This window comes from Lissotriton helveticus, chromosome 4_1 (genome assembly GCF_964261635.1).
Source record: "Lissotriton helveticus chromosome 4_1, aLisHel1.1, whole genome shotgun sequence".
NCBI classification, from domain to species: Eukaryota; Metazoa; Chordata; class Amphibia; order Caudata; family Salamandridae; genus Lissotriton; species Lissotriton helveticus.
In genome coordinates, this window is record NC_136063.1 from 166,843,307 (window position 1) to 166,857,222 (window position 13,916).

At 48.3% G+C, this 13,916-nt stretch overlaps 1 protein-coding gene across 4 annotated transcripts in view; it reads right to left on the reverse strand.

The window, feature by feature from the left end:
• EEF1D (eukaryotic translation elongation factor 1 delta) overlaps positions 1–13,916 on the reverse strand; it is a 106,164-nt gene that overhangs the window by 41,671 nt on the left and 50,577 nt on the right. Inside the window, exons 3-4 of one of the 4 annotated variants that reach the window (XM_078686640.1) lie at positions 11,326–11,397; positions 1,063–1,134 (exon numbers count right to left, since the gene is read on the reverse strand). The exons of 1 other annotated variant lie outside the window; for it this stretch is intronic. In XM_078686640.1, the coding sequence (XP_078542766.1) occupies positions 1,063–1,134; positions 11,326–11,397 (144 nt within the window). The remainder of the gene's footprint in view (positions 1–1,062; positions 1,135–11,325; positions 11,398–13,916) is intronic. 2 more of the 4 variants (XM_078686642.1, XM_078686641.1) reach the window with 2 other exon arrangements.

Genomic DNA, 13,916 nt, shown 5'->3' on the forward strand with positions numbered 1-13,916 from the left:
AGCAAAGTGTCTTGGAGGGTTAGAAGTGAGCTGGTTTCATAGGCCGCGTCAGATGTCGGGGTTTCGGTCACTCGTTTAGAGTCCCATCCTAAAGCAGTGTGGCGGAGAGATTAGAAGCTTGCAAGTAGATCTCCGAATAATAGATTTGATTGTGTCAAGATCCCTGCGGACTGCACTTTGAGATCAACGCTGGAATAGAACCGAAGGTGGTGCTCAGTACCAAGAGCTGCGGCTGATGTACAGATAGTTAAGGCAGTCATTGCCGTGACAACCTAACAACTGTTTGCATCATGCATTTCGACTTTGTGGCCTTCTACGACTTCCGGTCTCTGGGCACACTTCCTGTACATCTGCTTGTGTTCTCTTGACATTTCCTTCTGTCACTTTAAGTGACAAACGGGAGTTGGGTATAGCAGAATATGAGCCCCAAAGGTTATGATGAACATTCACTAAGCGTGTTAACTGCAAGGAAAGTGCACGCGCAGAGAGTCGGCGAGGTCCTTTGTTCAAGGAGTCCAAGTGGCTCCCTCCTCGGGATTAGCACCAGTCAGTTACAACACAGAATGAACACGGCCTAGGTGTGGGTTCTGCCAAGATGCAAGAGTGAACGGTCTGACTGCAACCTCGCTGCAGGACATGCCCGGCCTTTAAGAGACAACTACAGGCGAGACTTATGAGACGGCTCTGAACATCTGGATCGCGGCACACGCCGGTTCTACCAGCTGAGCTGAAGCCGGGCTACGACAGGTCTGGCGGCAGGCACGGGACGGATGGGAGGCAGCGACTTCAGAGTGGTCTCAAACTTTCCTAGCACTAGCTGAAGTTAAAAGTACAGCCTCAAGGTGGTGCTGTTGCCACACTTTATAAATGTATTGTTAATGCACAAGAATAGTTAGGCGATACTTTACAGATCCATACCGGACATTAAATAAAAAACAAAATGTTTACAGGACACATCCAGTTCATGGCAGCCGATTAGCAAGCTAGAGAACACTATGGTTTGATCTCATCTGGGATTGCTTTCTTGTCAAGAGCCCAGCATTGCTCCTCACAAACACTTACAGAGGGGGGCACAGACTGTCTCGGAGAGCGGACTGGCTTGGCTTCGGGGGTGTCACGAAGGACAGTCTTGCGCTGCAAGGTGGGGAAAATGTTAAATTATTTTTTTCAGAATTAAACGAAAAAGCACTGCAAGAGGCAGAGGCTGGCCAATCATGCGCCTGGAACACTGCAAGCAGGCATGCAGGAAGAGCAGCAGGAAAGCATGAAGCTATTTGTAAAAGAGGAAACAGGCAGACAATGGACAAACCTTGGCAAAGTCAATAGGTCTGGTGGTGCTGCCAGCCTTCTGGCTTGGTCAACGTTTGCTTAATTTTGCTATGGTTTTCATAAAACTGTTCGGGAGAGGCAGCCAGCCCATAGTCAAAATTATTATAGATCAGAATCATGCAAACGGTCCTGCTTCAAGGTGTTATTTCTCAGATTCTTCAAAGAAAAAGGTGAGATTTGAGCGTCTTAAAGGCATCTCTATGTCATGTTATGTAGATTTGTATAGTGCACCGTCACCTGGGAGAGTATCCTGGTGCAGAGAAGGGGAGTCTAGTCAAAGCTAGGGCCTTGTGGGACTGCTCACGAGGCAGTCTACAGCTTCCTGCGGAATTCAAGAAGTGAGGAGGAGGAGGCTCATACGAGCAGTGGCAGGTCCTTCCACTCTTCCAGAGCAAAGTAGGAGAAGGCTCGGCCGCTGGATCTGGGTTTCTGTATGCATGGGATGTGTCCAAGTAGGAGTCCGGAGAGGTGTCTGGTAGATTTTTGAAAGCAGATACATTTGTTGTGGTATGCTGGGGCAGTCTTCGTGCCTTGAAAGTGTGGGTGAGGAGTATGAAGTGGGCTAATTTTTTTATGCGGAGCCAGTAGAGCCCCTTCTGGAGTGGAGTGATGAGAGTGCGGCGTGGGAGATTGAGAGTGATTCTAGCTGCAGAGTTGTGAATGGTTTGTAGTCTTCTAAAGAGTTTTTGGTTGATTCCAGCAGATGGGGTGTTGCGGTAGTTCAGCTTGCTTGCAATAAGGGCGTGTGTGACGGTTTTCAGAGTGCTGATTGGGAACCATTTGAATACTCAACTCAGCGTCTTCAGGATATGGAAACATGAGGCAGTGACAGCACGGACTTAGGCGGTCATGTTGCATTTGCTGTTGATCCAGGGGTTCTTGGCATGGGTGTCAGTCCTAGTTCTGTTGACCACAAGGACTCCCATAGTGAAGTGCTCTTACAGAAGATCATGATTTTCATCTTCCACTTTGGTCTTAAGGTGGAGGGCCTCACTGGTCAATAGACCTCTATAAAAGGGGGAAGGCAACCACTTGCCAAGAAAGTACGGTCCTGAGGACCATGAAACGATCCGGTATGAGTTTGGAAAAGGACAGGCAGTTTTTTGTAAAAAAAGGCTTCATTATTTAACACCTCAAATTAAAGAGAAATGGTGCTGCCAACTCCAAATTCGAATATCAGTGTCTACATGCAGGTGTTCTACGCAAGCTTCCCTCAAAATTCTCACAATGTTTATATAGTCCAAACTTGATGGGGCACCGTACATCAATTGGGGATTTACACATTTGTATTTCATAATTACAAATCACATACTTTCAAGTCTTTAACACTTCAGGCAGTTATGATTTTAAGAGATTCACACGAGTTACATAACTGTCCCAAGTGCTTCAAGAAACTGGCAGCTATGTGATGTACAACAGAAGTACCCATCTCACCAATCAGTGAAGAAAAAAAAAAATCGGCCTTACTATTATTATAGTTTTAAAGCCCCTTCGCTTTTCTCTGCGCACCTAGGTTGTATCTTACTTCTGGTAAGGGAAGGGACTTCACAAACCCTTTGTAGTGGCTCACACCCAGTAAATGCAGAGTTGAAGTGTTTAATATGCCACTTCTCCAATAAGATTGCGTAGATATTTTTTAAGCTGGTGCTGAAGGTTTCAGCACAGGCCATTTGGTCAGCCCCTAACCTCTTGCGGACTGTGCCAACGTAAAAACGCATAGGTCACAGGAGGTGGAAAGTCCAGAGAAGCAAGGTGAAGAATGAAGCACTTTTATTGGTTGGGAGCCACTGTAAATTGATTCACTTGCAAAGAGCTTTGAAAACATTTCTGTCCATGGGGGGAGGAGGGGGGTGGGGGAGGGCAACTGCTTCAACAGTCTCGGACTGAGTATTGTAAAGTGAAGCAAGGACTCAGTCTGCATCCAAGCCAGAAAGAATCTCCATTTAAGTGAAGGAGTCACTTCCTCTAAGTCGATGCCCATTTTGCTGATCCTGTTGTCCCAGACATCGCCCGGCTCTACAACACAGGTAGTGATTTGATGGTTATCCAGAGGCCTGACCAGTCTTCCCTGTAACTTGGGTTAATGTAATCCCTATCTAACGGACCTGAACCGACTGCCTGTGCACCGGACCTGAACCGACTGCCTTTGCACCGCCGCGTCTGTTACCAAGACTGGTTGTCTCTCTCCACAATGTTCGAGCTCCAAGAAGCCACAGCCTCTAGCAATGGACAGCTCCAAGAACGACGTCATGCCTGCATCCTCTGCATTGTGGGCCTTCATCTCCTATGTGCTGGTGATGTTTCCTGCTACTCCCTGTGCCTGCTGCCAGAGGGTCTTTGAGGGGGCTCCATCGATTCCGGATGGCTCTCCTGCATGCTGAGGACCTGCTCTGACTTTCCCTTGATGGGTTAGTCCCACAGACTTTGCTAGTCTGCAACACAGCATCTTCTTTCACAAACTGTTTGCGTTTGCCAAGGCTTGTTGGTGGTTCTGCTGGCCACGGACCTTCTTGCACTTGTCGACCATGGGACAGCTCGTGGACAGCTCCTGTATAGTCGCCTAGTCTCAACAACATTCACATCAACCACATCGTGCAACAGCAAGAACCTCCAACAAGTGCTGGTATTGTGCTCCTGGTCACCTATGGGTAGTTTGGACTTTGTCCCCTCTACTTTCAGGTTCTTCTTGTCTGGATTCCATGCCCAGGTTACACTGGCCTGGTCCACGAGACTGTGGCTGCTGATCTTCCTCCATTGGTGTCTACAGGTGGTTCTGGCACCACTTCATCCCTATGCACCTCGGCTCCCTGGTATAGGTATCCTGGTTTCCCAGGGTATCCACAGGCGTGGTTGCTCTATAAAACTTTTCTTGATCCAAGTGGTTCTTGTGTGGTCCTTTGGGAAGAGTCCTAGAATCGTAAATATCCAACTGCAATTTACCCTTTGCTATCTTATGGATACTTGACCCGGTGTAACCACTCTGCACCTGGGCATCTTGGGGTCCCTAGCTACTCCCCTTGGGTGGTGCCTTTCTTCCCCCGGGGTCCTCCATCCTTGGGTATTAGTCCTGTTTTGGTACTTGCCTCACATTCCACTATTTTGGCATATGCCCCCCACCGCCCCGGTTGGGCCCTATGTGCTATCCTATGCTCCTTACCCATTTCTGACTGAAGTATTTCTTGTGTGTATTCAATATCTCCAGGTAGGAGATAGAACAGTGTGTGATAATAAATACAAAATATTCATACTCACCTGGCGTGGTTCTTTGTGTGAAAAGCTTACTGACGGACTATAGTGGCACGTGCATCCGCTTTACACCTTACTGTGACCAAGGTGACCCTTGACCCTGATCTCAGGTCAGGTCACTCCCCACGCCGCACGGCTCCTCCTGTGCGCCCGTGACTGCCCCACTGCTGCCGGGAGCTCGCCGCTGGTGTGCTCCTGCGGTCTGGTGACTGTTTTTTCCTTCCTGTACTGCTCTGATACTGTATTGGCTTTTGTATTCTGTACTGCTCTGATTCTGTATTGGCATTTTTATTCTGTTTTCTTCTTTTTTAGTCGGTCCCTCTAGCGCCCCTTGCCCTCTGTGCCCCCCCTGCTGCTCCCCTGCGGCCCCGCCCATTTGCCTTCTGTGTCCCGTCCCCATCGCCCATTGGCTGCCCGCTCCCGCCTCCCCTCCCTCCCACTTCACCTCTTATGGAGGACGCCGCGCGGAAGCACAGCGGACGCGCGCCTCTGGCACGCAGAAGGCGCACCCTAGGCAAGCCCGTCTGCTCCTGGACCCCACCCAGCGTCAGAACCCCTGGACCCCGAGACCACCACACCACCAGACTGCACTACGACTCCAGCACCCTCCAAGCAGTCAACACCGGACGAGACCACCCCTGCTACCAGGCCATCCCAAAGCACACCCAAGGACCCTTCACCTGCAGGAACTGCAGCTTCACCAGCATCCAGCCCGCCAAACCATCAACCAGAGAACCCAACCACCTCGGTTGCATCCTCCTCAACACCCGCTCCGCTCGCAAGCACGCCATCGAACTCTGGGACCTCCTAGACTCCACCGCCCCGGACGTCGCCTTCCTGACGGAGACCTGGCTGAATGCCACCTCAGCACCAGACATCGCCATAGCCATCCCACAGGGCTACAAGATCTCCCGCAGAGACCGCACCAACGGATTTATAGGGGGAAAATCGCCATCATCCACAAGGACACCCTCAAAGTCTCGACCAACACCAACGACGCCCTCACCACCGCCGAGCACATGCACTTCCAGATCCACACCAACCACAACACCACCCGCAGACGAAGACTCATCTACAGACCACCCGGACACCGACCACAGTTCAGCGACACCATCGCCTCCACGGACTACATCCTCCTCGGGGACCTGAACTTCCACCTCGAGAACAATAACGCCGCCAACTCCACCGCCCTGATCGACAACCTCGGACTCAAACAGCTCGTGACGACACCCACCCACGCCGCTGGACACATGCTGGTCCCCATCTTGTCCGCAAGCCCCCACGTCTCCTTCAACCACACCACCAAACCCCACTGGACCGACCACAGATGCGTCCACTTCACCTTCAGGAAACCCACCACACACCATCGCACCAAACAGTTGCCATGCCGCTAGACCTTGCCCTAGCAAGGTCACCAAGGACCAACCGACTACCACCCTCGCCCTGAGACCACCCGCCGATCCCATCGACCCCGACACCACTGCTACCAACCTCAAACAGTGGATTAACGACTGCGCCAACACCCTCGCCCCTCTCAAGACCCCCACTACCAACCACACCAACAAGAAAGCCGCCTGGTTCACCGAAGACCTCCGGACCTCCAAGCACACCTGTCGGAAGCTGGAGAAGAAATTGCTCCGCGACCGAACACCAGAAAGCCACACAGCCCACACGAACGCCCCCCGCAGGCACCACCAACTCATCAGGATCGCCTTCAAGGACTGCCTCGACAACAACGCACACAACACCAAAGAGCTCTTCAGCATCGTGAAAGAACTCTCCAACCCCAGCTCCAACACCATTCCACCATCACAAGACCTGTGCGACTCACTGGCCACCTTCTTTCACCGCAAGATCACAGACATCCACGACAGCTTCAACTCAGACACCCCCGCACCCACCGCCGAGACCACCACCCCTGCGACCTCCACCCGCACCAGTCGACTGACCGCCTGGTCCAACGTCAGCAACGAAGACACCATCAAAACCATGAACTCCATCCACTCCGGATCCCCATCCGACCGACCCTTGCCCTCACCACGTGTTCAACAAAGCCAGCACAGACATCACACCCCACCTCCGGAAAACAATCAACATCTCCTTCGAGACAGCAACCTTCCTGGAAAGCTGGAAGCACGCCGAGATAAACGCCCTACTGAAGAAACCCAAGGCAGACCCCAAGGACCTCAAGAACTTCCGGCCCATCTCCCTGCTTCCGTTCCCGGCGAAAGTCACGGAGAAGATGGTCAACAAACAGCTAACCCGCTACCTCGAAGACAACAACATCCTGGACCCTTCCCAATCCGGCTTCCGCAGCAACCATAGCACCAAGACCGCCCTCATCGCCCCACCGACATCAGGATTCCTGATAGACAAAGGAGAAACAGCCGCCCTCCTCCTCCTGGACCTATCGCCAGCCTTCGGCACGGTCTGCCACCACATCCTATCAGCATGCCTCCATGACGCCGGAATCCAAGATAAGGCCCTGGCCTGGACCACATCCTTCATCTCCGGCAGAACCCAGAGCATCCGCCTCCCACCCTTCCGCTCTAAAACCACCGAGATAATCTGCGCATCCCACAGGGATCCTCCCTCAGCCCGACGCTGTTCAATATCTACATGCCACCCCTCGCCCACGACAACATAACCTAAACATCATCTCCTACGCCGACGACACCCAGCTGATCATATCCCTGAAGACTCCCACACCGCCAAAGCCAACCTTCACAGAGGAATGAAGGCAGTCGCCGACTGGATGAAGGACAGCAGGCTGAAGCTAAACTCAGACAAGACTGAGGTCCTCATCATCGGACCCACCCCATCAGCCTGGGACAACTCCTGGTGGCCCACATCGCTAGGCACACCCCCGGAACCCACCGACCACGCATGCAACCTGGGGGTCATCCTCGACTCCGCCCTCGCCATGAGAAAGCAAGCCAACGCCGTCTGCGCGTCCTGCTTCAACACCCTCCAAATGCTCCGAAGGATCTTCAAATGGATCCCCTCTGACACGAGAAAAACCGTCACCCAGGCCCTCATCACCAGCAGACTCGACTACGGGAACGCCCTCTACTCAGGAACAACAACCAAGCTCCTGAGACTACTACAACGAGTCCAGAACGCCTCGGCACGACCGATCCTCGACATCCCCCGACACAGCCACATCACACCCCACCTGAGAGGCCTGCACTGGCTCCCTGTCAACAAGAGGATCACCTTCAAACTCATCCACGCACACAAGGCCCTTCACAACGCCGGACCAGCATACCTCAACAACCGACTCCGCTTCTACACCCGCAGCCTCCGCTCTGCCAACCTCGCCACAGTTCCTCGCATCCGGAAAACCACCGCCGGCGGCATATCCTTCTCCTACCGCGCCGCGAAGACATGGAACACTCTCCCTACCAACCTACGACAGACCCAGGACCTGATGGCCTTCAGAAGACTTCAAGACCTGGCTCTTCGCGGGTAGGTAGTGCGCTTTAGAAATGTATGGATTGATTGACTGAATGAGCCTTAACTGCTCTCCATAGCTACTCCTTGAGATCTCTGCTTTTTAGGGACCTAAACACCATCAATAAGGGTTGCCTGGACACAGTGCCGCACCATAGGTGGGCACTATATACAGAGTCAGCCTCCGACACTTGCATTAGTCACTTCTCCCATCATAGGCGATCGTAAGCAGACTACAACACAAAAATGTACAACTGTTATTTCCCACTGAAAGGGAAAAGAAATAAGCGCTTCAGGAACAAGGATCCCATCAAAACTGTAATGCTGCTATGTCCACGTCAGTCACGCCTTCTGCGCTATGCAAATTCTGCATGGTGGCCGGTAAATCACTGAAGGAGCTGAAAGTCTTCTCACATCTACCAGCACCATCTACACTTGAGCTACATCCTGCACATGGTCATTTTTTGCGGTTTAATCTACTTAATGAAAAAAAACTCAGCACTGAAAGAGCTTCTCTGTAATAGAGGGAGGTGTCAAGCACTCACAATGAGTGATACTAAGATACCCAGTGGCTACTTCGAATGGTTCATACAAAGCCACGGTGGGTGATTTTTAGAGTACAGTATGACACATAGTCCGGTTCCATAAAGAGACTGGCCTGCTGTCGGCAGGCGCAGGTTTGCAGAGGGATGAAGCTCTAGTGTGGAGACCTTACACCAAACCAATCCTTGTATTTATTCGGGCTGATCAGTTGGTCTTGTGTTTATTATGCTTGTGTGCATCACCACACTGCCTGTTCCAGTTATGGTGTTACTGGGTTCTACTGGTCCGGTAAGGCTGACCGTAACTGCACCAGTGATGGGGTCTCCTCAGCCATGGTTATTTATCTATTATGAGATTTCAGCTCAAAAGTGCTACATCCAGCCAGCAACATTGGTTTGATGCAACTGATTTAGATCAAGCCCGAGTTTGAACAAGAACGTAGCAAAATAATGTAATTTATAATGTTTAATTGTCACACAAATTCTTCACTTTAACGTCATACTAAAACACCAGGCATACAATCTGTCACTCCCAAACAGGTGAGAAACAACGTGTAGGTCTTTCATGACAAAAAAGAATGCAGGTAATTATATTCAGAAGACAGACAAAAAAGGGGATTAAAATCAGGTTAAAAAAGGCAAAGCTTAAAATGGGTTATGGAAATATGAAGAAAGCAGATGCATGCAAGGCAGAGATGTGCAAACAAATGTTTTTGACCCGGGGTTGTGAAAGGGAAATAAATGCCTACGCTCAAAATAATCAGTGGCCATGGCCATCCCTGCAAGGATCCTGGGATGTTCTCCAGAGCCCTACCATCGCTCCATCCGTTCACTTGGCTCAGCATCACCTACCAACCAGGATAGCTGTACAGCAAAGCACAAACCAATGAAACTCGGGGCCAACAGCGAAAGCTGTTATCAATTGTACTGTGCACCAGCTAGAATGTTAACTCAAAACCATTTTACTTTAAAGCACCAATCGGTATTGCGATTTAACTCCAACCTACTCAAGCTTCATCGCCTGGTATGGTTAGGTTTCAAAATAACCATTCAGGAGTACTGTGTTACAACAGTTACAGTGCAGCTCGGAGGTAATGCTTGAACTACCGTAATCTGCCATGGCCATTTCAGATGCGTAAAAGTGGATTTGTGATGTGCATGCTGCTACAGGTAGGATACATGCTTCAGGAGGCTGGCACTGATTAATAAGGCCAAGAATAATTAACCAAAACCACAACCAGAAGGAGAGCTTAAAACAAGCACCTTCATTGAAATGAATGGACTTGAGGCAGCAGCCTTTTACAAGACCGAGTACTGTAATAGCAACCGTAGTGCCACGTAGCCAAAGCAATGCTTCCTGCTATTACTTCCACCTACCCTATCCTAGCATTGGATCACACAAGTCATCTTACAAGCTCCTGCGCATGTTTCTCAGCAAGCTGAAGGTAACATTCAATTCTTCTTTCTAATCCACAGGGCCTTTCCGAGACTTGGTCCTACTTGCGGTTAGTAGCTCTGGAAACAATTAGTAAAAACTCAGAGAAACAACGGATGTTTTATTTTGATGGGCGGAATAACTTGGGACACAGCGTTCAAGTGCTGCAACAGCATCACCTAAAAGGCAAGAGTCCTCCAATCTTTGGTTCAACACTAAACAAGTTTCTTTTTGCATAAACTGGTCATGGTACCCGAACACCATATAACAGACTTGGGACCCATCACTGAACCATGTCTGAATCCAAAGAGTATCTTCAGCCTGCAATTGTCCCACTCCCTTCAAAAGGACGACAAAACATACTGACAAACAAGGAGTGTCTTGTAGGTTACCAGTGCCACATTTTAAGATATTAGCACAGCAACCTATGAAGGCAGACGTTTCTTTAATATTTTCCTCTGGGAGAGTGTACAGAGACTTTGTCTGTTACTCTGTCCTTTGCATCCTAAAAGAGCCACAAGATAAGTAAACCTTTTAAAAACAAAAGTGTTATCGACTTTTGCATGTACAAACCACCTAAGGTAGTGCAACAAAAGTGTGAACTTGGTATTGCAGGGGTTTCAGCTTTTTACCAAGGAGGTAGGCGTCTCATGCCACTTGCAAAGAACATTGGTCTGCACTAGTGGGCCTGCGTTTAGGGGGTAGCATATACCTACTTCCCTTTTCATGCATGCATCATGGGACCGTCATTTATTTGTGGACGTCAAGCTACATATTAAGCAGAACATAGCAAAACCTAGCTGAATGACCGATATGAAGACAAGGAGCATTTAAACACGAAACATCCTAAATAAGAGCGGGGAGGGCAGGAAAGCCTTTTTCATATACCAATCTGTACTAAAATGAAGTACTGACATGGAGGTGTTTGGGGAGGGGGCATACAACACTTTTTATAAAGGTGTAAAACGAACTACAATTCATGTGCACAAGTACAATCAACCCTAAAAATACATGCAGTTTTAGCTTAAACACATGCTATTTCTTTGCACAAATCCAGAAAGACAAGAAACAAGACACAGGGCCACTAGCAGTGCAGTGCTCCGTAGACTAGAAAAATTATTCAACAAGTCGGTTGGTTTCTCTGCATTATGATCAGGGTTATCCAAGTATTAGCCGCATGCATGGAGTGGATGCACAGCACTGGAGCGGGCCTGTCGACACACATACGATGTTAAATCAATGAGGATCAATTAAGATGGGTGCAGCAGAGCACAGTTATGATTGGTGGCAGTGTCAGCTGGTGAGAGCGGAGGTACTCACTCCGGCCAGCGATTTCTGGATATTCTCCCTGGCTCTGGCAATGTCTCGGAGGATTGTGCTCGCTCCATCCTCCTGCGGGCAGTGCAGAAAGAACCACACAAAAACTCATGTTAGAACGTCAAACACATCAAATTAGATTAGCCAAGGGCAATTAGGAGAAATTAAACTGATTAATTATAAATATGGCTTTGTATGTTATGCTCATATGATGCTTTATATTATGGATTGTTTCTAAGAGATGGACAAATTCAGCATAAACAGTTTGATGGATTGGAATTGAAAATTCTATTGGTCATGAATGGGAGTTGGACAGTCTACCTGAAAAGAGCCCTGGCAAGAAACTACCCTAAGAGAGCTGGCCGTTGAAAGAAGTCATGGGCTTGAATAAAGACTGCTGTAGGAAGTACCCAGTAACCACCGCCTTAGTATTGAGGAAAATGTAAGCTAGGGATTCGATTCAACTGCACGCGGTGGTTATGATGCAGCTAGCGTTCCGCAGGCAAGAATTATTTTCCAAGAGCCTTCCCAACAAGCCATGTTACAAGCTGGAGCACATGCAACACGTTATGTATGCACCAAAGAACAAGGAGTCCAATGTTCCACATCCAACGCAGTCCAGCAGAGCCATGCTAGCACACATTACAGGAGTCTGGCTTCAGACAAACTAACACCATTGGTTGCCTCTATTCTCCCAGGGCAGACTTTAAAACTAGTATTTCATACGAAGCACAAACCTGCATCTCTAGAAGATTAACAAAAAGATATTTCATGCACATGGCTGATGTGCCAGAGGATTGCAATTAGGAAACTCATCTTTCAGCCCATCCCCAAAATAACTACGATAAAGGCTGAATAAAAGAACAAAATTCTAACTGCATGACGAGTTTAAGAGGTACTGGCAACATAAGCTTCAATACGATAAGAAACGACAAACATTAGGGGCAATAGGATCAATTCTAAGAAACCCACCACCTGCCAAAGAACTTACAAAGCAGTAACATTCTGGCTAAAAATTACTACATAGCTTATTTCTTAAATCGTTTAAAAACGGATACCAACTGGCAAAGGATACCAGCCAGGCACCTTGAGGAATACAAGTATTTGCAATCTAGATGAGAATGAAAAGTTTGGAACTAGCAGTACTTGCATCACTGATTTACTAAAAAAGGGTGAGTTTTGCTACAAGGAAGAAAAAAAATCTGGCCTTCCTCGATTCGAATGCAAAAAAAACCCTACTTCACCCTCTCTTTTAGATCAGTAATACCCGCAAGTGTTTAACAGCTTCTCTATTGCACATAAATATATGGACCTAGTGCACAGACAGTCAAATGTACCAGGTATAAGCAAAACGGATTTCACATCAAAAAGCTGAACAGAGTCCTGGGGCACTGCATCACCTCAGTTTCCCTTACCAAAGAAAAAGAAAAAAAATCAAAGTAAAACTAAATGTGGCTCTGAGGTCAGAGAAGAAAAGGCGGGCTTCCTATCCTGTTCATTTGATCCGCCAATAAAATGAGCCTTAGTGTTCCAAATCTTCAGAAATCACTGTAGAAGCTGTGTACCTTTCCAGGAGCTACGGTGGGATCTGGTAATTAGACCTCAATCAGGGGGTGCTTCTGCACTAAACATTACATTAACTATTTGAACAACTAATAGTTTCTTTGGGCTTTACAATTTTTCTTTGAACAGGAAAGAAAAAGGCATGATCTGGGTTTTCACTATTTCCAAGGCATATCGCTTTATTTTAGAATGCAACCAACAATTGTTCTACATGAGACTTAAAGGACGCAAGTGTTTACAGAAATAGAAGGCATCGTGAATTAAACAGAGCAGCGTAGATAACCTCATGGAAACAAAAGTCACACACACAGCTAGAACGCACAAGAACCATAACGGAATACCTTTCCAAATCAAAAAAAAAAAATCAAGCCTGCCAATCACAGGTCTTACATGTAAAGTCTGATACGATTCTTTTCTGTCATCGGGCCTACAATCCGCTTCCCTTTGGGTGAACGTTTACCAGCACTGCTCTTCAAACCACAGGCATATACTCAGAGTTCAACAGTGGCCTACGGTACTGTCGCTATGGGCGTGCTTGAGAAAGTAGCCTTTTCACAGCATGTGAAAGTGGCCCAGGTTTACAAAACCACATAAAGAGCCACGTGACAAACATTCCACATCAACACTGCAAAAGGTTTGTCGGTTAAACAAAAAGAATTAGCACTAATAAAAGACCAAGTTTTCTTGCCGTGTAAGCTACAAACAGCATTTTGTACTGTGAGAAACTTTTTTAAATGGCAACAACTAAGGGTCAGAGCTTGTACTAGTGTAAAGATGGCATCATTGATTTGATGGGGATTTTTGAGGTTTCATGCAGGGCACAAGTCCTAAATAAAGAAGTGGGGGGGACGCTCAAAGACTGGAAGTGACGTCACACCAGGAAGTGACGTCACGACAGTGACGTCACGAAAGGTAAAACAGAAGTGGGGGACGCTCAAAGACATGGAGTGATGTCACGACCGGAAGTGGCGTCACGAAAGGTAAAAAAAACATTAGACCTCCATTAATTGAGGTGCATTGGGGCTGGTAGT